The 20349-nt window shown below is 41.4% G+C and overlaps 1 protein-coding gene across 6 annotated transcripts in view; it reads right to left on the bottom strand.

The window, feature by feature from the left end:
- Positions 1–19935, bottom strand: part of UGP2 (UDP-glucose pyrophosphorylase 2) — a 36593-nt gene extending 16658 nt beyond the window's left edge. Inside the window, exons 1-4 of one of the 6 annotated variants that reach the window (XM_035110469.3) lie at positions 19562–19935; positions 10807–10934; positions 8622–8729; positions 2971–3156 (exon numbers count right to left, since the gene is read on the bottom strand). In XM_035110469.3, the coding sequence (XP_034966360.1) occupies positions 2971–3156; positions 8622–8729; positions 10807–10920 (408 nt within the window). In that variant the 5' untranslated portion in view covers positions 10921–10934; positions 19562–19935. Of the gene's footprint in view, positions 1–2970; positions 3157–8621; positions 8730–10806; positions 10935–16099; positions 16468–16938; positions 17067–17154; positions 17221–17399; positions 17729–18900; positions 19282–19561 lie in introns of those variants that run through there. The other 5 variants (XM_035110468.3, XM_035110467.3, XM_088667084.1 and 2 more) reach the window with 5 other exon arrangements.
- Between the last annotated feature and the right edge of the window lie 414 nt (positions 19936–20349).

Raw genomic sequence — 20349 nt, 5'->3', positions numbered from 1 at the left:
ATTTTGAAAGTATAAGCTACACAACTTCATGTAGCTGCTGTGACCATTGAAACTTTCTAAGCCTTCATGAAACTTGTTTGTCACAAAAAAACTTGCAGTTTCATTTACAGTGGCCACCAAGTAAAACAGCTGCACTCTTTGCTATTATAATACTGAAAATATGCTTCATTTCCTTTTTTCTAACATCAAATGTTCCAAGTCATGTTTCAAGAACATGTTCCAAGTCTGAAATTAACAGATTACAAGATGTATCTGGTTTAAAGACTGAAAAAGGTAACGTATTTAGGTGTATGATTAACAGTAAATAATATAAATTTGTATAAAGATAATTATTTAAAAACCTGGAAAGATATTAAAATAAATTTTCAAATTTGGAATAGAATGCATCTTTCACTATTAAGTAGAGTGTCGAATATATTACCAAGAATGCTTTTCTGTTTCATTCGATTCCGGTGATTGGCAAGACAGATTGAAACACATGGCAAAAATATATTTCTAAATATATTTGGCAAGGGAAAAAACCGATAATCTATATATATAAAAATGTAAAAGGTGCATGTAGGTGACACAGCAACTTTCTCAGAAACTGCTTGACCGGTTCCGCTCAAATTTGGACACAATGTTCCATTCCACTGTGCGGAGTTTCCTATACCGGTTGCATAGACAGATGTCACACTTCCGGCAGGTAAAAAATCCCCAACCCCCGTGTTTCCTAGGAAAGCTTCCCTCTCCACAGTATCTTGGCTTGGCTTTGCAGACTACGTCACTTTCCAGACTAGGGCGATTGGAGGTGGGGGCTTGCCTGGGGGGGGGATGGGGGCAGCCGAATAGGTCATGGGTCAGGACAGGGTGGGCCCAATCACAGGGATGAGCCGGGGGTGGGGGAGGAGGGACCGGGATAGGTAATGGGTCGGAACCGGGGGGGGGGAGACACAGGGATGCACTTGTGTAAACACAACACACATACAACAGGGGGAGTTTGAAGGGGGACTCTGAGGCTCCATTTAACAAGATTGTGCCACAGCAACGTGTGGCAGGGCCAGCTATAAAATATAAAATATTGATAGATACAAAAGAAAGGTTTTCCCTGCCGGATTTAAAACTATACTATGAGGCATCCTGTCATTGTTGGCTGAAGGAATGGATGACATTAGAGAATTCACATATTCTAGACTTAGGTCATGACAATATTTTTGGTTGGCACGCTTATTTATGGTATGAAAAGGTGAAAGTTCATAAAGGATTTACAAATCAAATAATTAGGGAAAATGTGTATAGAGTATGGGATGAATATAAGAATTTATTAGACATAAAACACCACTTTGGCTCTCACCGTTGGAAGCTATAGAGGTAAAGAAAAAGAATATGATAGAAGGGTGGACAAGTTATGGTTTTAGAGAAAGTTATATGAAAATGATATATCTATGGTATCTAACACAGAGTAAACTAATTTAAATGTACAAATCTAAATCAAATAAGTGTTGGAAATGTAAAGCAAAAGAAGGTTCTTTTATCATATGTGGTGGTCTTGTAGTAAGGTTAAGGCTTACTGAGAAATGATATAATAATAATAATAATAATAATAATAATAATAATAATAATAATAATAATTAATTTATACCCCGCCCATCTGGCTGGGTTTCCCCAGCCACTCTGGGCGGCTTCCAGCAGAAAAATGAAATAAAATAATCTATTAAACATTAAAAGCCTCCCTAAACAGGGTTGCCTTCAGATGTATAATGAAATGAAAAGCATGTTTAAAATAATGTTCGTAAAAAACCCAGAAGCTTTTCTCTTGGGAATTATAGGGACAGAACTACCTAAACTGTATAGAAACTTATTCATGTAGGTGACTACAGCGGCAAAAATGTTACTTGCCCTAAAATGGAAAGAAGAAGAAATCCCAGCAAAGGAAGAATGGACACAAAAACTTATGGAATATGCAGAAATGGCTAAACTTACCAGAAAAATAAGAAAGATAATAAACTTTTTATAAAAGAATGGAAATGGTTTATTGAATATTTACAGATAAATTGTAAACAGATAAAAACATGGACAGGATTATTGTAATAACCTGCAGTTTCATGAGAGTATATATTTAATAAGATGAATAAATGAGCAAATTAAGTTAATTAGGATATGCAGAAGATATTAAAAATAAATTTAAGGAACCGCAGAAAGAGGGGGAAGGAAGTCAAGTTTTGAAATGTCAACATGATTGTAAAATCAGTGAAATGTATAAAACTGAAAAGTTTTTTTAAAAATATGAAACTCTTCAAATTTCCACAAAATTCTTCACAATCATTTTCAGTAGCTGCTCTCTTCACCACCCTCCTTCAGAGGGGATGACTAAACTTAAGCACTAGTATAAATCCTTGTTGCTTTTCCTGATCAACAATGAATGGCAAAGTTAACAAAATACAATGTCCATTGCTTTGGAAAAGGCATATAATCAAAGCAAAAGAAAACACTAGCCTTTCACTTCAAAGTAAGCTTATCAATTTTGGTTGGGCATTTGGAGGGAAATTTTCAAGATAAGAGTACCAATATTTCATAAACCATTTGTCCCAGGGAAGTAACCCTATATAACTGGTATGCTTACTGTACTATACATAGACCAATATTAAAAAAGGAGATTAAGCTTTGCTTCAAATTTTATTGGAAGCTTCCACATGCTTTGCCCATGGGCTTTTGTTATAAAGATTATGGGTGACAATCTTAGTTACTTATGAGACTGTAGTAACAATTAAATATTTTAATACTATTTCTGAACAAGAAAAATTATAGTGTAAGAGCTCTGCCTGCACAACTCACATAGTCTATAAAACAGAGTTAGCTCCAACTCCCATCAGCCCCAGCCAGCATGGTCAACTGTCGGGGATGATGGGAGTTGGAGATAATTCAGCAGTAACCTGAAGGCCACCCCTACTATAAAGATTTGTTAACGAAGAGAAAACAAAAACAAGTTACCTCAATCTGCTGAACTGTGAGATCCAAGAAGGTATTCTCATTTCGCACACCAATAAGACTTTTGGGGCCTTTACACCCCATGCTGGTGCCCAAACCACCATTCAGTTTCACTACAACCAGCTTGTTTAAGACTGAAGCAACACTATCAGGCAACCCCCTTGCCTTTATCTTCTCATAGGGTTGTATCTGAAATGAAAACAATGGATTTTTAAAATTATTCATGTTATTTACATGGTTGAAGTGTCTTGTATGTTTTAAAAAATAACACAACAGAGCTTTAAGTTACTGTTCAGACCTGAAATTCTTTTTTAGATTAAAATACTTCTTTAGAAGTTTTAATTCAGGAGGAGGCTCTGAACGAAAGATACTTCTAAAGTTATCAACTCATTGCATTTTAAGCTGGGAGCAATATACCTTATTTTAAACTTCCACTCCACAAAGATAAGTTGCTTTTCAAGTGTGTCGTTTTCGATTTCTACCAGTTTCTTAGCTACTGTGTGTTAATTATTCAGCTACACTAACAGATGTGTAAGAGTGTTGCCTGTCTAGATCAAAAGCATGTTAATTTTTTAGGGTTTCATAATTTTACTCAATGTAGCTACTTCACATTAGCTAATTCTGTTATTGAAAACTTGGTAAAACTTTAATGACAAACTTTAAAGAGTTTGTTAACAGTAATGTTAGATACTAGATGAGATTTTCACCCTACCCTTTATCAATTCAATCACAAAGTACCTTTCCTGGCCCCAGGCTTCAATAAAATCCATCAATAACCATTTATTGTTTGATTTATTGTTTGATTGTTTGAAGTATAGCTTGATTTGTCACTGCAAACTTTCATGTTTTTTCATTTGTGTGACCTTCCCTTTTCTAATCTTTTGACACGTATGTTTCTTTTTCTAAATTTGGGTTTGTAGTAGCGTTGCTGCTTTTAACTGTTCTTTTAATTTGTATTAAAATCATTTTACTGAATTATGGTGAGGGATAGGCTATGAATCCAAACAGATAAATGAGGTCACTATGAAGCATTCAGAGCAACACAAGAACCAAAACAGCTGTTGCAAATATTCTGCAGGTTTCAACTGACACATCATTTTGGCTTGTAATGCACATGATTGTGACTATCTCAAAATGAATTATAACTGGTAAAGCTCAATGAAGCAGATCACAGTTTTTTAAATTACATGTCTGATAAAGTAGTTTCAGGCAGAAAATTAGCCACAGTTGCATATGACTTCATGGTCCATACTATTCAAATGAGGTTAAGATCCATCTATCTTTCTCACAGCCAGAATAAAGATTCAAAACAAACTTGTTTTTTTAAAAACAGAAGTTAACATTGAGATTAAAGATATGCATACATTATTCAATTGCACGTTTGTTTTTATTTAAAGTCACATCTAAGGCACAAAATTTCATTATATCAGTACCTTTGACATGCAACATAGAACCAAGTTAAATATAAAGAGACACCATAAAATTTCATTTTCGCTATACTCTATTAGAGGAAGAAAGTAAAGGGAATCTTTGGAAGCAATGCTGCAGTGAAAAATGTTTTCATGGATTTCATGGATGGGGCCAATATGGCCAACTATCGCCCAGTCTCAGATCTTCCATTCTTGGGCAAGGTGATTGAGCGAGTGGTTGCTGAACAACTCCAAGCACGCCTGGAAGAAGCGGACCATTTGGATCCCTTCGTCGTGATTCAGGCCTCATTATGGGACTGAAACTGCCTTGGTCGCACTGGTTGATGATCTCTGGCGGGCTAGGGACAAAGGTGAGAGCTGTTTCCTATTTCTGCTGGATATCTCAGCGGCTTTTGACACCATCAACCATAACATCCTTCTGGACCATCTAGAATCATAGAGTTGGAAAAGACCACAAGGGCCATCCAGTCCAACCCCCTGCCAAGCAGGAAACACCATCAAAGCATTCCTGACAGGTGGCCATCAAGCCTCTGCTTAAAGACCTCCAAAGAAGGAGACTCCACCACACTCCTTGTTAGCAAATTCCACTGTCGAACAGCTCTTACTGTCAGGAAGTTCTTCCTAATGTTTAGGTGGAATCTTCTTTCTTGTAGTTTGAATCCATTGCTCCGTGTCTGTTTCTCTGGAGCAGCAGAAAACAACCTTTCTCCCTCTTCCATATGACATCCTTTTATATATTTGAACATGGCTATCGTATCACCCCTAAATCTTCTCCTCTCCAGGCTAAACATACCCAGCTCCCTAAGCCGTTCCTCATAAGGCATTGTTTCCAGGCCTTTGGCCATTTTGGTTACCCTCCTCTGGACCCGTTCCAGCTTGTCAGTATCCTTCTTGAACTGTGGTTCCCCTAACTGGTCACAGTACTCCAGGTGAGGTCTGACCAGAGCAGAATACAGTGGTACTATTACTTCCTTTGATCTATATGCTATACTCCTATTGATGCAGCCCAGAATTGCATTGACTTTTTTAGCTGCTGCATCACACTGTTGATGTACTGCTCTCAAGCCAGGTGTCACCCATCCTGTATTTGTGCCTTTCATGTTTTTTGCCCAAGTGTAGTACTTTACATTTCTCTCTGTTAAAATTCATCTTGTTTGCTTTGGCCCAGTTCTCTAATCTGTTAAGGTCATTGTCAGAGGGTCGTCGTGGCTACTCTAGAGTAACTCCGCCTGATCCCAGTTTGTCTTCAAGGACATTTATTGTGCTATGTATTTACAGTGTAGAGACACCCTAAAACGCCGCCCCCTTGACCTGCATTGCGTCACTCTCCTTACTTCTGGCGCCGGAAGGAGTGATGCCCTTTCAGCTTCCTCCCTCAGCGGTTGGTGCCCTGGCTCTGCAGCATCCCTAAGCGTCTGCCTGCATCCCTCTGCCCCTCCCTGAGCTTTCCCATTGTTCCTCCCTCTGATTTCTCTCCTCCTCCGAGTCTCCCCCTCCCCCTCTGGCTGCTTCAGAACCACTGGTGCTCTCTGTAGGGAGTCACCCTTACAGTCATTTTGAAGTGTGATCCTGTCCTCTGGGGTATTAGCCACCCCTCCCAATTTGGTGTCATCTGCACAATTGATCAGGATGCCCTCAAGCCCATCATCCAAGTCGTTTATAAAGACTGGCACCCCACTAGTCACTTCTCTCCAGGATGAAGAGGAGCCATTGATGAGCACCCTTTGGGTTCGGACAAATCCATTGAATGGTAGCATTGTCTAGCCCACATTTTACTAGCTTCTTTTCAAGAATATCATGGGGCACCTTGTCAAAGGCCTTGCTGAAATCAAGATATGCTACATCCACAGTGTTCCCTTCATCTACCAGGCTTGTGACTCTGTCAAAAAATGAGATCAGATTAGTCTGGCATGACCTATTTTTCAGAAATCCATGCTGACTTTTAGTGATCACAGCGTTCCTTTCTAGGTGCTCACAGACCATTTGCTTAATGATCTGCTCTAGAATCTTTCCTGGTATTGATGTCAGGCTGACTGGGCGGTAATTGTTTGGGTCCTCCCTTTCCCCCTTTTTGAATATAGGGACAACATTTGCCCTCCTCCAGTCTGCTGGGACTTCACCTGTTCTCCAGGAATTCTCAAAGATAACTGCCAGTGGTTCTGAAATCACCTCTGCCAGTTCTTTTAATACTCTTGGATGTAGTTCATCTGGCCCTGGAGACTTGAATATATCTAAACTAGCCAAGTATTCTTGTACTACCTCCTTACTTGTTTGGGGCTGGGTTTCCCCTGCTGAATCATCTGCTCCATATTCTTCAGGTCATACAGTGGTTCCGCTCCTTCCTCCTGGGCCATGTTCAGAAAGTGGTGGTGGGGGATGAGTGTTCAGACCCCTGGGCTCTCACTTGTGGGGTGCCTCAGGGTTCTGTCCTCTCCCCCATGCTTTTTAACTTCTACATGCAGCCACTGGGAGAGATCATCAGGGTGTTTGGGCTGGGTGTTCATCAGTATGCAGATGATACCCAGCTCTACCTCTCCTTCAAATCAGAACCAGTGAAGGCGGTGAAGGTCCTGTGTGAATGTCTGGAGGCAGTTGGAGCATGGATGGCGGCTAACAGATTGAGGTTGAATCCTGACAAGACAGAAGTACTGTTTGTGGGGAACAGGAGGCGGGCAGGTGTGGAGGATTCCCTGGTCCTGAATGGGGTAACTATGCCCCTGAAGGACCAGGTGCACAGCCTGGGAGTAATTTTGGACTCACAGCTGTCCATGGAGGCGCAGGTCAATTCTGTGTCCAGGGCAGCTGTCTACCAGCTCCATCTGGTACGCAGGCTGAGACCCTACCCGCCTGCAGACTGTCTTGCCAGAGTGGTGCATGCTCTAGTTATCTCCCGCATGGACTACTGCAATACGCTCTTTGTGGGGCTACCTTTGAAGGTGACCCGGAATCTACAACTAATCCAGAATGCGGCAGCTAGACTGGTGACTGGGAGCGGCCGCCAAGACCACATAACACTGGTCTTGAAAGACCTACATTGGCTCCCAGTACGTTTCCGAGCACAATTCAAAGTGTTGGTGCTGACCTTTAAAGCCCTAAATGGCCTCGGTCCAGTATACCTGAAGGAGCGTCTCCACCCCCATTATTCTGTCTGGGCACTGAGGTCCAGTACCGAGGGCCTTCTGACGGTTCCCTCGTTGCAAGAAGCCAAGTTGCAGGGAACCAGGCAGAGGGCCTTCTCGGTAGTGGCGCCTGCCCTGTGGAACGCCTTCCCATCAGATGTCAAAGAGAAAAACAGCTACCAGATTTTTAGAAGACATCTGAAGGTAGCTGTTTCTTTTATTTTTCTGTTTGAAGCCACTCAGAGTGGCTGGGGAAACCCAGCCAGATGGGCTAGGTATAAACAAATTATTATTATTATTATTATTAAGGTCATACATAACCATCATAATCATCTACTAATACCTTCATCATGCTCATAAGAAGACCAAGGCAACTAAAAACATAGACTGCAATGATGCTAAGAACATAAAGAAGCAATGCAAATGTAATTACATAGAGTGGACTTGTCCAGACACAACCTGGCTGCCACATGGACTCCAAAATGGTTCTCTGCATAAACAAAGTGGATGGCTTTCCTATGAGCTAGTCAAATCAATGTTTAGATGAATCATTATAGCTAGATAAACATCTGAATGACTCTCTAATGCTAATAAATCCTTTTGATTATTGGCTGCTATAATATCATGTCCACAGAAACATCAAAATTTGGGTGCCCCATCAAATATTCTCTCATTATTTCTGCCACTCAGCATCTGTCAAACCAGTTTCTGCAGACCTTCTTCTAGCTTTGCTTCAAGATCTGTTTGACTTTTATAGCAGCCAAAAAGAACAGGAATTTATGAAAAATACTTTAAAACGCAAACCTTTTATTCTCTAATTCCAGGACATGACCTTTGGAAACAATCTCCACCACCCAGAGGTCAGTTGCCAATATTGGCTACGATCTCTTAAGTGATGGAGACCACCTCACATCTTGAGGATAGTGAGCTGCTGGTGTGTTGTGTGATTTATTGATTTCAATATAGCATGTAGAGGAAGAACACTGGTTGGTGGAAACCTGGTTACTGGAAGGTTTTACAGCCCATTCAGCAAGCAAAGGGTGTGGATTCACAAAACAAACAAAATCTACTGCAGTGGGGTTATTCACACAATGTTGCAACTTACAGAATCTTCTGGAGGCCTCTGGATCTTTTCCCAGTCCACAGAAGGTCCCTTTTCTTGTAAGAATCTGTGAAAGAGCTTTTTAAACCCTTCTAGATCTTTCTTGGTGTGCTGAAAAAAGACATGAGAGGGCAAGTTTTTAAAAGTAGTATTAGCCAAGAGTACAAGTGCCTTTAACTCCTATGCAAGCCCCAGTGAAACTGAGTTTCTTTACAATTCCCATTAAATTAAACAGACCCTATAATGGAAAAGTGACTGGTGGGTTCTCTTTTACACTTGTCTTTTCCTTCTTTAAAGCTATCTCACCTAGTACCCACCACATCTTTTAGGGAATTCCATGTCAATTATTAGTTTTGGCAAGAAACAAATGCTTCATTCTCACTTCTAATCATTCATAAATGTCACACCACTCCTTTTTCATGGGAGTGCCTTAATTGTGGAACCCTCCCTCCAATGATGGTTATAGCGGTCCCAACTCAGTTTTCCTTTTAGGTTGGTGGTCAAGGGTTTTTTGTTCCATTTCACATTTTGTTAATGTGTTTTAATTTTACTTAGTTATGAGAGTGGTCAACAATCTTTATACACCCATGAACAGACATGCATTTTTGAGCAAGTGCCATGGGCATCACCACATCTGGTTATTTCTCTCCCCTCCCCAAGAGAGACAGAAAGCACACAAACACTTTGTTTTCCCAATATACCTGGGTAAAAGTTGGATCCAGCAGAATAATTCTGAGCCTTGAAAAGTGCATGTAATTTAAAAGAGGAAATGAGAAAGAGTGTCACTCTTCCAACTTTCCCCTTCAGCTCTGGGTAGTTTTCAAGGGAGGCAGCTCACAAGACATCAAACCACTTTGTGGTTTTTTCTTAGAGTCAAGCAGTTTATAATTTTTAAATAAAAGCAAGGGCAAAATTGTTCACTGTATTATGGTTTGAATGCACTTCTAGATTATGTTAACAGAGTTTCTTGACTCAGTTCAAAGATGTAACTTCTTCTCTTAGGAGCATTTTCTCTAAACTATGAAGTCCCAGCCACCTTAGCCTTTCCTGGCAAGAAAAGCTCTCTAACTCCATAATTATTTTAGATGACCTTTACTAGCTGTACATCATCCTTTTCAAAAAGACAACCAACTACCTGAACTACACGTAATATACCGTGTTTCTCATATTATAAGACATGTCTTATATTTATTTTTTCCTCAAAAAAACACACTATGGCTTATTTTCAAGGGATGTCTTATTTTTTTCCTCCTCCTCCTGCTGCGGCCGGCATTGCTGCTGCGCCTATCACTATGTCTTATTTTCGGGGTATGGCTTATATTCCTTGAATGCTTAAAAATCCTGCTATGGCTTATTTTATGGGTATGTCTTAAAATATGAGAAACAGGGTACTAAGCTAACTGCAACTCTGATTTGTATGATATTCTAATACTTGCTGTTTTGATTTCCAGTCCCTTATCTAATAATTTCAAATCTAGAATTTGCTTTGTTTTCACTTTAGTGAGCTTCACAGGGTAGTTACAGCTAATTAGATCCTGTGCATGTGAAGTTGGGAAATTTGCCCCCAAATGCATCAGTTTGCACTTACACTGGTTCTCATCTGCTACTTGTTGCCCATCCACCCAGTTATGCAAGTTATACATGTAGAGCTTGTAGACATCTTGGGATTTTCCACTGTGTAACATCCAACAATGTCCTACTGATGTCTCATAATATCCAAGCACAGATATCTGCAATGTCAGAGTGAGGCAAATGTCCCAAGTGGCTGGGCAGAAAAAGCACACTCTGTCATCACACAGTTTGGGGAAATGTATCAGCTGATCCAGTCTTAAGACACCATTAGTTTCAACAAAATGAAAAGCAATATACTAGATATTGTATTCTAAATAAAACTGTACTTTACTACAGTCCTATGGACCTACATACTAAAGAACAAGAGAGTTTATCAACAGGCCTGAGTTTTACATGATTAGCAGGTCCAAAGATGCCTGTCTATAACTTATTTCATTTATTTATTATTTATTCAATTTGTTAGTCATTTTATCTTGCCTAAGGCAACCCAAAGCAACTTACAACCAATTTAACATGAAAATGTTCATCTGTCCATATTTCAAATATTCTTCTAAATTTTTAGAAGTCATACCAAAAGCACTTCCCTTATGCACATTTAAATAATTGAAGTCGCTACCTCTAGTTCATTCTGTGGTGCAGTACCAAGTATCTTGTCCAGTTCCACTTTCATGGAATATTCCAGTTCTTGTCTAATCGCTTCCTGGAATTGGGAAGTACCGGCCTGAGACATCGCTTTGCTAAAATCTTTATAAAAAACAGAGAGAGGTAGAGAGATGGGAAAAAAACATTTGTGTGGTAAAGTATAGGTAACTAAGAATGCATTAGAAGGCAGTTTTGTATTGTTTCAGATTTATTTTCTACAGAATTAAAAGTCGCACCATGCTTCTATTTTATTAATCAATGGACCAAAGGAAGAGGATGCACTTCCATTTGTAATATGTACTGAAATAACAGACAACGTGGCCATCAACAAGAATCTAAGAACTACCGGTAATACCGGTAGCAATTTTGCAAGGAAGGGCATCAGGCTGTTCAATCACCAAGCACTGCAGATTTGCCAAGCAATACAATTTTCCTCTCAACAAAATATGTCATACGTATAAAAATAGAAACCTGCTCATGAACTGTCATGCTCCATGACAGTTAGCCTCCACTAATTTGTCTGTTATTATCTCCCTCCCTTAACAACATTCCTTATCCAGGTATTCAGCCATTATTAAGAAACACAAAAGGTGAATTGCTCTATCCCTCTCATCTGTATTTACTTTGTTTCTTAAAGCCACTTATTTCACACATGCATAGAACAAAATCAGCATCTCTAGTATGAAGACTGAGAGTGCTGATCCGCCTTCTTTGGTAATTTTTAAAACAAACTCCCCCCTTTTAATGCATAAATGCCTTGAACATATTGGTAGTCTCAGGAAAAAGCACAAGATTAATTTGGGAATGCAGCTCCGGGGGGGGGGGGTTAAGTAACAAATATAAGTGAGATTCTGAAACACACTTCTTCTTTTGTAATAGAAATTGTGAACAAAGTTCAAAATCATCCATAGATGAAAATGTCTGTTTCAACATGCAAACTTTGCTTTTCATTTTACAACTCTCCTGATTCAATAGAAAGGCATTTCAAGGTGTTGCAATCATTGCCCAGAGCACTTTTCTTTTATGTGGAAATAGTTCTAACGTGCTTAATGGCTTTCATTATATCAGAAGGTATGTGGCACTTACTAATTCCTCTGTTAAGCTTGCAATAGCCACTTTTGTTTTTCAGGGAGGAAAGTGTTGCAATTAATGTACTATAGCAGAAAAGGGGAGACACTGACATTCCAAAACTTTTTGGTATAATGCAATTATGTGCACATAGTTTGGTAGGCAAGAGCGTTAATAATCATATTTGAAAAATTATCATGAAAAATTAAATGAACATAGAAAGTGTTGTTTAAAGGCTGCAAGCGAGAGAACTAAGCATTAGTTCCCAGTGCGGAAATTCAACAAGCATGATTGCAAAAGCCCACCAACCAGATCAACCTTAACAACAGATCTTGACCAGGGCTTTAAAGCCAATCTTAGCATTTGGTCACATTCTTGGGCATACATACACGAAGTCCTTCATATCATCAGATTCTATACCATTCTGAGGTTTAAATGTCAAAATCAATACCAAATTGAACTTGGAAATAAATGGGAAAACAATGCAGCTAATGTAAAATTGGTGTGATCTGATCAAGCCACCAGGCCCCCAAAAGTATTTGGGGTGGGCGGGTTAATTCTGCACCAGTTCCCAAACTGTTGTCAAAGGCAGACCTCCTATATAGAGGTCACCTGTGCTTCCATAGATGACAATAGACCAATGAGTGCCCCAAACTTCATACCAGGGAGCAGTGTTGGGGGAAGCCTGGTCCAAAACTGACTGCAAACCTTCATCAGATCAGAGGTCTTCCACTAACTCCAAGTTGCACCTTGTTTGCCCTTATCCTACAACTGCCTCAAAATACCTGGTTAAGGTACCTACTGCCTCCCTGAGATACGCAGATAAACAAAAGATATTGTGTTTTCTGTATACAAAATGTGATTTCATAGAATCATAGAGTTCAAAGAGACCCTGAGGATTATCTAGTCCAACCCCGTACAATGCCGGAATATGCATCTGTCCTCTGCTCTAGCCACCAAATGACTTCTCCTACCAGTTTCATTGGAATGTAAAAAAGTGTAGGTGACAGGCTGGAAATCTGACTTTCTTTTTATTCCTGTGTCTAGCTCCGAATTCAGCCTAATTAGATCCAATAATTAATCTTCTTTACACTCTGCTGCAGGGGGGGGGGGTTGAGGCTTTACTCCTGCGGAGTTGCAATACTGCCATGTCCGCAGGTTCAATCACCGCCCCCCCCCACTCCCCATTCCTCTCAGAACAGGGGTTTGAGGGTCGCAGGAGAGCCCTTTTGCAGACTGCTGGACCCCTCAACACCTTGAGAACCCTCTCAAGGCTTTTAAGGGGGTGTGCCTCGCCTTGGTGCTTCCCTCTGTATCTCCACGGGGCTTGAGTCCATCAGACGATCTGACTGGCACTCCTTTTTGCCATTTGCAGAAACCGGAAGTCAATTCACCAGGATTTTCCAAAGCAGTTTGAGTCCTATAGCCAGACTAGAAGCGAGATGAGAACAGATCCAAATAATTAGTATCATCCAAACCTGCCTGGAGTTGAAATATATTTAAAGAGTAGAACTTTGTTTTCGTGTTTGAGTGGGATGTGTGTTTTTGGATCAGGTTAGCCGCTGTTGGTGGCTTTTTGTTGTCTTGTTGGGCTGTGATGTGAAAAAGGGTAACCATATGAAGGCATCTTCTTCTAATTGTCCCCATGTCAGTTTCAGTTTGTTGGTTAGTTTTTCTAATAAGGCTGTTTCCCATACTATTTGATACCATTGGTCTATGCTTACTCCTGACAGGTCTCTCCAGAGTCTGGCTATGTTTCTGGCTACTGAGAGTAAGTAGGTTATGAGCTCTTTGTGTTGTGAGTGGGCATTATTGTCTTGGAAGATGTTTAGTAGGGCGTTCTGGGGTGACTTCTAATACTTGCTTAGTTATTTTGCATATTTCTTGTATGATTGATGTCCAGAAGAGTTGGATTTTAGGACATTCTCACCACATGTGGTGGTATGTGCCTATGGAGGTGCATCCTCTCCAGCATTTTGGTGAGGTTCCTGGGCGTTATAGCATTGGTTTCTGTGTTGTTAGGTACCACCTGTGAGTTTCAGATTGAGTTCTTTTCTTTTTGCTGATGGATTTGAAAGGAGGTTTAGACCACATTCTGGTCCATTGTTGTTGTTGTTTAGTCGTTTAGTTGTGTCCGACTCTTCGTGACCCCATGGACCATAGCACGCCAGGCACTCCTGTCTTCCACTGCCTCCCGCAGTTTGGTCGAACTCATGTTCGTAGCTTCGAGAACACTGTCCAACCATCTTGTCCTCTGTCGTCCCCTTCTCCTAGTGCCCTCCATCTTTCCCAACATCAAGGTCTTTTCCAAGGATTCTTCTCTTCTCATGAGGTGGCCAAAGTATTGGAGCCTCTGGTCCATTGGGTGGGTTTAATCCCATAGCCTATGTCATTCCCCCATTTTTTTTATTACATCTAGGGGGGGGGATTTTGGAGTAGTATTTTGTATACTGCAGATACCATCCCTTTGTTGTTAGGTTTTCGAAGGTTGTCAAGGGCCTAGTTGCTGATTTTACTACTCGAACCTGGCAAACCAAAGGCTTATACTGCCTAACAGACTTCTACAAAAATAAACAAATATTAACATAAGAAATACAAGACGAACTAGGGGATACCCAAATGCCCTGGCTAAAAAAATCACCAATTATATACCTTCTTAAACAATTCAGAGACAGTTGTTGATTAACAATGTGATGAGTCAGGAAGAGTGTGATCGTTAGGCAAGTGCCATTTAAATGTTAAGTGCAAGAACAAAGATGGTTTCTCTCTTTTTCTAGCAATACTGTACTCTTATTAACACATCCCAAATTTATATTAGGGTTAAATTCAGTAAGAAGGGTTTGGTTAAACAGTTGGAAATCATGCTTATGTGAGCTAAGGCCCAATAATCTGTCCAAATAAATTGCTCATGTAAAAATTAAGTGTTATAATCTGGCTGTGAATATTGAATTTAAAGGAAGACTAGGCAAGATCCAGCCAAGGTCTCATTCATTTCAGTAGGAGGGTTAAACATGCAATTAGCTCTGCTTCACTAAAATCAAAAGGATATTCCATTCCTATTGATTTTTATTTCAAGACAATTTCCACTGAATTCAATGGGACCTCTTTGGGACTAGGAATGCATTGGATTGTAGTCTTATAAGCACTTAACTTTGGAGACTGATCTTTTAAAGCACCATACCAAATGTTTTATGTTACAATGAAAACCATACCTGCACACTTCTTGGGATTTAGGACAACAGTTCTGGCATCATGTAGTTTTTGCTATGCAATTTAGTTTAGTCATTCTTTCCCCCTTGGAATTGATGGTATTTTATCATATGAATACTGTAAGGGTAAAATCCTAAATTCTTTTTCACCCATCTACCAATTATCTGCCTGAATAAATATTAAATCCAAGTGTGCAGCTGAGTTTTAATAGCTAACAGTCGGTCCATCAAATTACTTGGCCTAAATGCTTAAAATAATCCTTAAGTATGAAACTTGAAATAAAACAGTAGTCCTAAAAACAAAACAAAAAACAAGAAAAATAGTATGCTATCATAGATGGAGATTTAATACCTTAAGTATATTTTCAGCAAAAGTTCGGACCAAACCTGGCTTGCTTGAATAGAATATGATATACAGTACAAACTCACAACACAGAAAGGAGTCATGGTTACAGTTTCTTTTTAAAAACTAGTTTATAGAAATGTTAACAGGTATTGTCGTCGTTGTTGTCACTCTTTGTGACCCCATGGACCAGAGCACACCAGGCACCCCTGTCTTCCACTGCCTCCCACAGTTTGGTCAGACTCATGTTGGTAACAGGTATTACCATAGAGCAAAGTAGCCTCAAGGAGGGATTTTTTTAATACTGTACATATATTTATGCAGCCGGTAACACACAGGTTTTAAGAATACTTTACTGGCTAAAGAATCAAGGCACACAGCACAAGTGTCATGTGTAGGCCATTGCCTGTTACAGTACCTTCTTTTTAAACAATATGCTGTAGTAATTTAATGTTAAATAGCAATTATCTTTCAAATATAATGGGAGAACAGTATACACTGTTCCCTACAGATCATGCTTATTTTCTTTTGCCAACACTTAGTCTATATAGTCTACATTTTAGCCTTCTTAAAATTAGCTCACAACATTTTATGTACTGTATTCTACTATACCCATTCTGCATTTAAGGGAATAAATTCTGACATACCATGAAGCAATTTCATCCAAGCATACAGTTACAAACCATTTGAGCAAAAGAAAATAGGAAGCTGTTATGCGTAAACTCCTCAGCTTCTACTCATAGTGGTACCGGTAGAAATCTCCAGCAGGCTGGGAAATACCATGTCAGGTTGTAAGCATAGAAGGGGACATTTCGAAGTGTTTAAATGTATGCTAAAATCACAACTGTTTAGATTCCAATAAGGCAATTAAATTTACCTTTAACCTAATAAAACTGACACTTTGAGAAACATAAGCAACCTCCTCTTTTTATACACAAAATGGCCTCCTCCAGTATTGGGCTTTAAAAGTGCAATAGCACACATAAGGAGAACATTTCATAGTCCCTTGTTGCACAGAGTTGACTTGCTGTAGGTAGATAGATGACTTTCAGGTTCAATCAACCTTGCTCTTAGCTCTTATTAGTCTGCCTACAGGCAAGACATAATCATACTGCACTGGTATACTATATATTCTACAGAATCCCCCCCCCCCAATATAATCAATATTATTAATACTTGACTTTTTATATATTATCTCAGTTCAAAGTACTGTATTCTGCACAACTTACACACAAGTACTGAAAACCTGATCTGTTTTCTCCAAGTACTGTAGGTCAATTTTTCTGGCATACAAAAGGGCACAAAAAACTTTTAATTTAAAATTATCACACTGTTGCAAGAATCCTTTTCTTCAAAGAAAATAAATGTATCAGTCATCAGGCTTCCTGAAACGCCTTCTTATGGACTTTTCCCAATTTCGCAATAGAAGTCTCCGAGAATCAAACCACTTACACAGAACCCGTGGAATGACACAGCCATAACTTACGAGAAAAATCTCATGCTGTATAATTCACCAGAAACTATTACACCAAACCACAAGACATGTAGGTTTAAAGACCACTGACTGTTGTCGACAGAAAGGCCAGGCAAATCTGGACGGACAGAGTTACAGACACCACCTGCAATTTGCCAGATTAAGAGCACTTCAGTCCGGTTTTGCAATGTTATGTATTTAAAGAAGAGCAAAAGAAAGCCTACATACTCTCTCACACAAGCTAAAAGAATCAGCTGAGAGAAACCGGCAATGCTCCTCTGTCACCCGATCAACAACTAGAAGATATGCTTAATTAACCCAAGTGATACTCCCTTTCAATACCCCCTCCCTTTAACATTATCACCACTGCATTTCTGCAGCCTCTGCTTGTGAAAAATAGAAATGTTTTATTAAAAAAACACACACAACCCCGGGCATCATGCAGCTTTAAATGAAAACTAAGTAGTTCCTACCTTTTGCAAACGACGACATTTTAGAGCTTTAAGGGGGGTACTCTTGTTTTATAAATATAGAAAATATTTAAGACACGCTTCTCCCCAGAAAAATTACAAGAAACGCTCGGAAAAATTGGAAGGTTTGGGAGATTGATGTTGTTTGTCCTTGCCGCCCTGCTTCGTGTATATCTCAGTTTAAAAGCATCGATAATGGGTTAATATATATATATACATTAAAAACCAAAAATAAACTACCCCACTCCTCCGCAAAAAACCGCTAAATGAATTTTCACGTAAATTTCCTGTCTTGTCCGATTTCCCCCTGATCCTTCCCTACATCTGCCCTCGGAAATAAATGAATAGGGCAAGTTGGTTAAGAGGGGAAAACCACAAGAATTTAAATTTCCTCAATGAAAAAGGCGGGCCTAAAACTGTGTCTCACCACCCTTTCGCCCTCCCCTTTCCCCCGCCGCTGAAGGGCCGGGGCGGCTCACGGAGCTTCCCGAGTCTCCCTGATTCGCGGCAATTCGCTGCAGGCTGCTTCCAAGCGGCGCGGGCCCCCTAGGGGGCATCTCCCATTCCGGATCCGGATTCGAGCAAGGAGCACCTCCCTCGAAGCCGACCTCGCGCCCCTTTCCCTATTCAGAAGGGCTGATTTGAATTTACGGGGCTCAACTCTTCTTCTCCGGGTACCAACGGGTGGGTGGGTGAGGAATAGGCATGGATGCCCGGTAACTCCTCCTTTCTGGCCCCCCCCCCCCCAGTTTCAAGTGAAATCCTCGATTAGTAAACCTGCTTTTTACAAAATGCGATGCGTTTACTCCTCAGCAGCTGCTCTTGTCCCATTAAGCTACCACCCTGCTTCCCTGGATAGGAGTTGCGCTATTAGAATCTGCGGGGTGTGCGCCTGAGTAAAATACAAGGACCCCCCCCCCCAAAAAAAGATAAAATGTCCGTCCAGCTCCCCTCTCCCTCCTATATATCCTAGAGGAGTTGGACGGACATTTTATCTTTTTTTTGTCTTTTATTTTACTCAGGCGCACACCCCGCAGATATAGAGAGACGTGCATGCAGAGGTTGGCATTGTTTTACAATAAGAGGTAGTGGCCACGTGTCCTGAATTTTAGGATCGACTGAAAAGCTTATGCGAAACTACCACAGGCGGGCTTTGCTGAGATGGGGCAAACACACCGGCTTCCTCCTACGCGGTGCGCAGTTCCTTCCTCACAATGGCTCAGCAGAACGCAGATATGCCCATTTTCTCTGGCACCCCACATACACAAAAGGAAACACAACCGGAATAACCCAAAAGAGGTGGTGGTTGCGGGGGGGGCGACAGTAAGACTCCGCTCACTTCAACCATCTGTACTTATAGAAGCTGCAGAAGACGGCACAAGTGTGTGTGTGGCAGGGGTGCTGTTGTGCGTTTCAGGGTGGGAGAGGCGTTTTCCCCACGGGCAAGCATAACCCGTCCATCGCCATAATTGAGGGACACCAACGCGCCCCCCCCCCGAATTACTTGGAACATGAAGAACGATGTTCTTTGGCGGCGCCGTTCTCCAGCAGGAGGAGTTTCTCGTGGCAGAACATTAAAAGCCCACCTCTACGGGCGCCTGGGCAAAGGAAGAGATGGCTGCTGCGGGGAGTCACACCAGACACCAGACAAGCACACACACACACACACACAGATCTATGGCGCCCTCTTCTCGTGTCCCCCCATACAGAAGGGTGCCAGCCAACAGCCTCACAAATAGCAGCCACCATGAGAAGGGGAAATGGCGGTGGAGGGAGGGACGCAGCAGCCGCTGCAACAGGAGGAGGCGGAAAGGACCCACCCTCGCGCCCCCGCCTCGTATTTTCCCCGAGGCTGCTTCCCGGTCCCAACCCAGCCCCCATCTCCCCAAATCCCTCCCACCCACCCAAACCCTCCTTCGGGCCGCCCAAGGCGCCGCCTCGGTCTTCGTAGCGGCAGACAAACCAGCCATTGCAGGCACAACCCACCCACCCCATGCCGCCAGCCTCCTCCTCCCCCGAAGACGTGAACTGCGTGACGGGGAGGCTCCATCCACGGAGGGGCAATGGCGGCGGCGGCGACCCCCTCCCTCCCCGACCGACCCCGCTCTTTTCTAAGCCACTAGATATTCGTTACCTCCTTTCCCGCCATTTTTAAGTTGTTTTACCTATTTCCTCAGGGTGGGGGCGAGGGCGGGGGGAGGCACTGCTTGTGGTTGTGAAAATATATTTATCTTATCTATACTATATATCTCAACGGCGTGTTTCATAAGAAGCTCAGGGCTCCAGCAAGGGGTTGGAGGAGGACGAGGAGTAGCTGCGCAAGCAGCCGCTGAGGCAAAACAACAGCGCGGCCTCCTTCTCCGGCCTCCCGGCCCCTCGGTTTCGTCAGCGCATACGGAAGCGCCCTCTCCGAAGACCTTGAAGAGCAGCGCAGCCTGCTCCTTGCCGACGCCGCCAATCAGAAAGCAGGGGAAGCGAGGGGGGCGGGCGTTTCGGCGCTCAGCGGCCTTCGGTTCGCTGCAAAAGCGAGCAGCTTCTCGGCGGGGACGTTTTTGCTGACGTGGCTTTTGCGTTAAGGAGCGAAAAAAGACCCCACGAGTGTTTCCCCCCGTGTGGAGGTGCGAGTGAGGGGTTGCCAGCCGTTATAAAATTGTTTTATTCAGAGACAGGCGCCTTGGCTTTTCCTTCTTTCGGCGCCAGCTAAAAAAAATTTTTTTGTTTAGGGTAAGCTTAGAAAGTTGAGGTGATTTTAATCTTTTTCGGTATTTTAATTTTTGTAATGTTTTACAGCAGGTTTGTGATTTTTTTTTAAATTGATTCTCCTGTCTTGGAGGAGGGTTTGTTTGCTTTACAGTCAAGCTGTGTACTGTATATAAATGTTATGAAACAAATGAATTATTGTTTATTATTGGTGTCACAAAATTTATACACCGCTTGATTATTTTTTTAAAAA

The sequence above is a fragment of the Zootoca vivipara genome, chromosome 3 (genome assembly GCF_965207765.1).
Source record: "Zootoca vivipara chromosome 3, rZooViv2.hap1.1, whole genome shotgun sequence".
Taxonomy (NCBI): Eukaryota; Metazoa; Chordata; class Lepidosauria; order Squamata; family Lacertidae; genus Zootoca; species Zootoca vivipara.
The sequence above is the reverse complement of the archived record's forward strand: the minus strand, read 5'-3'. Positions and strand labels throughout refer to the sequence as shown.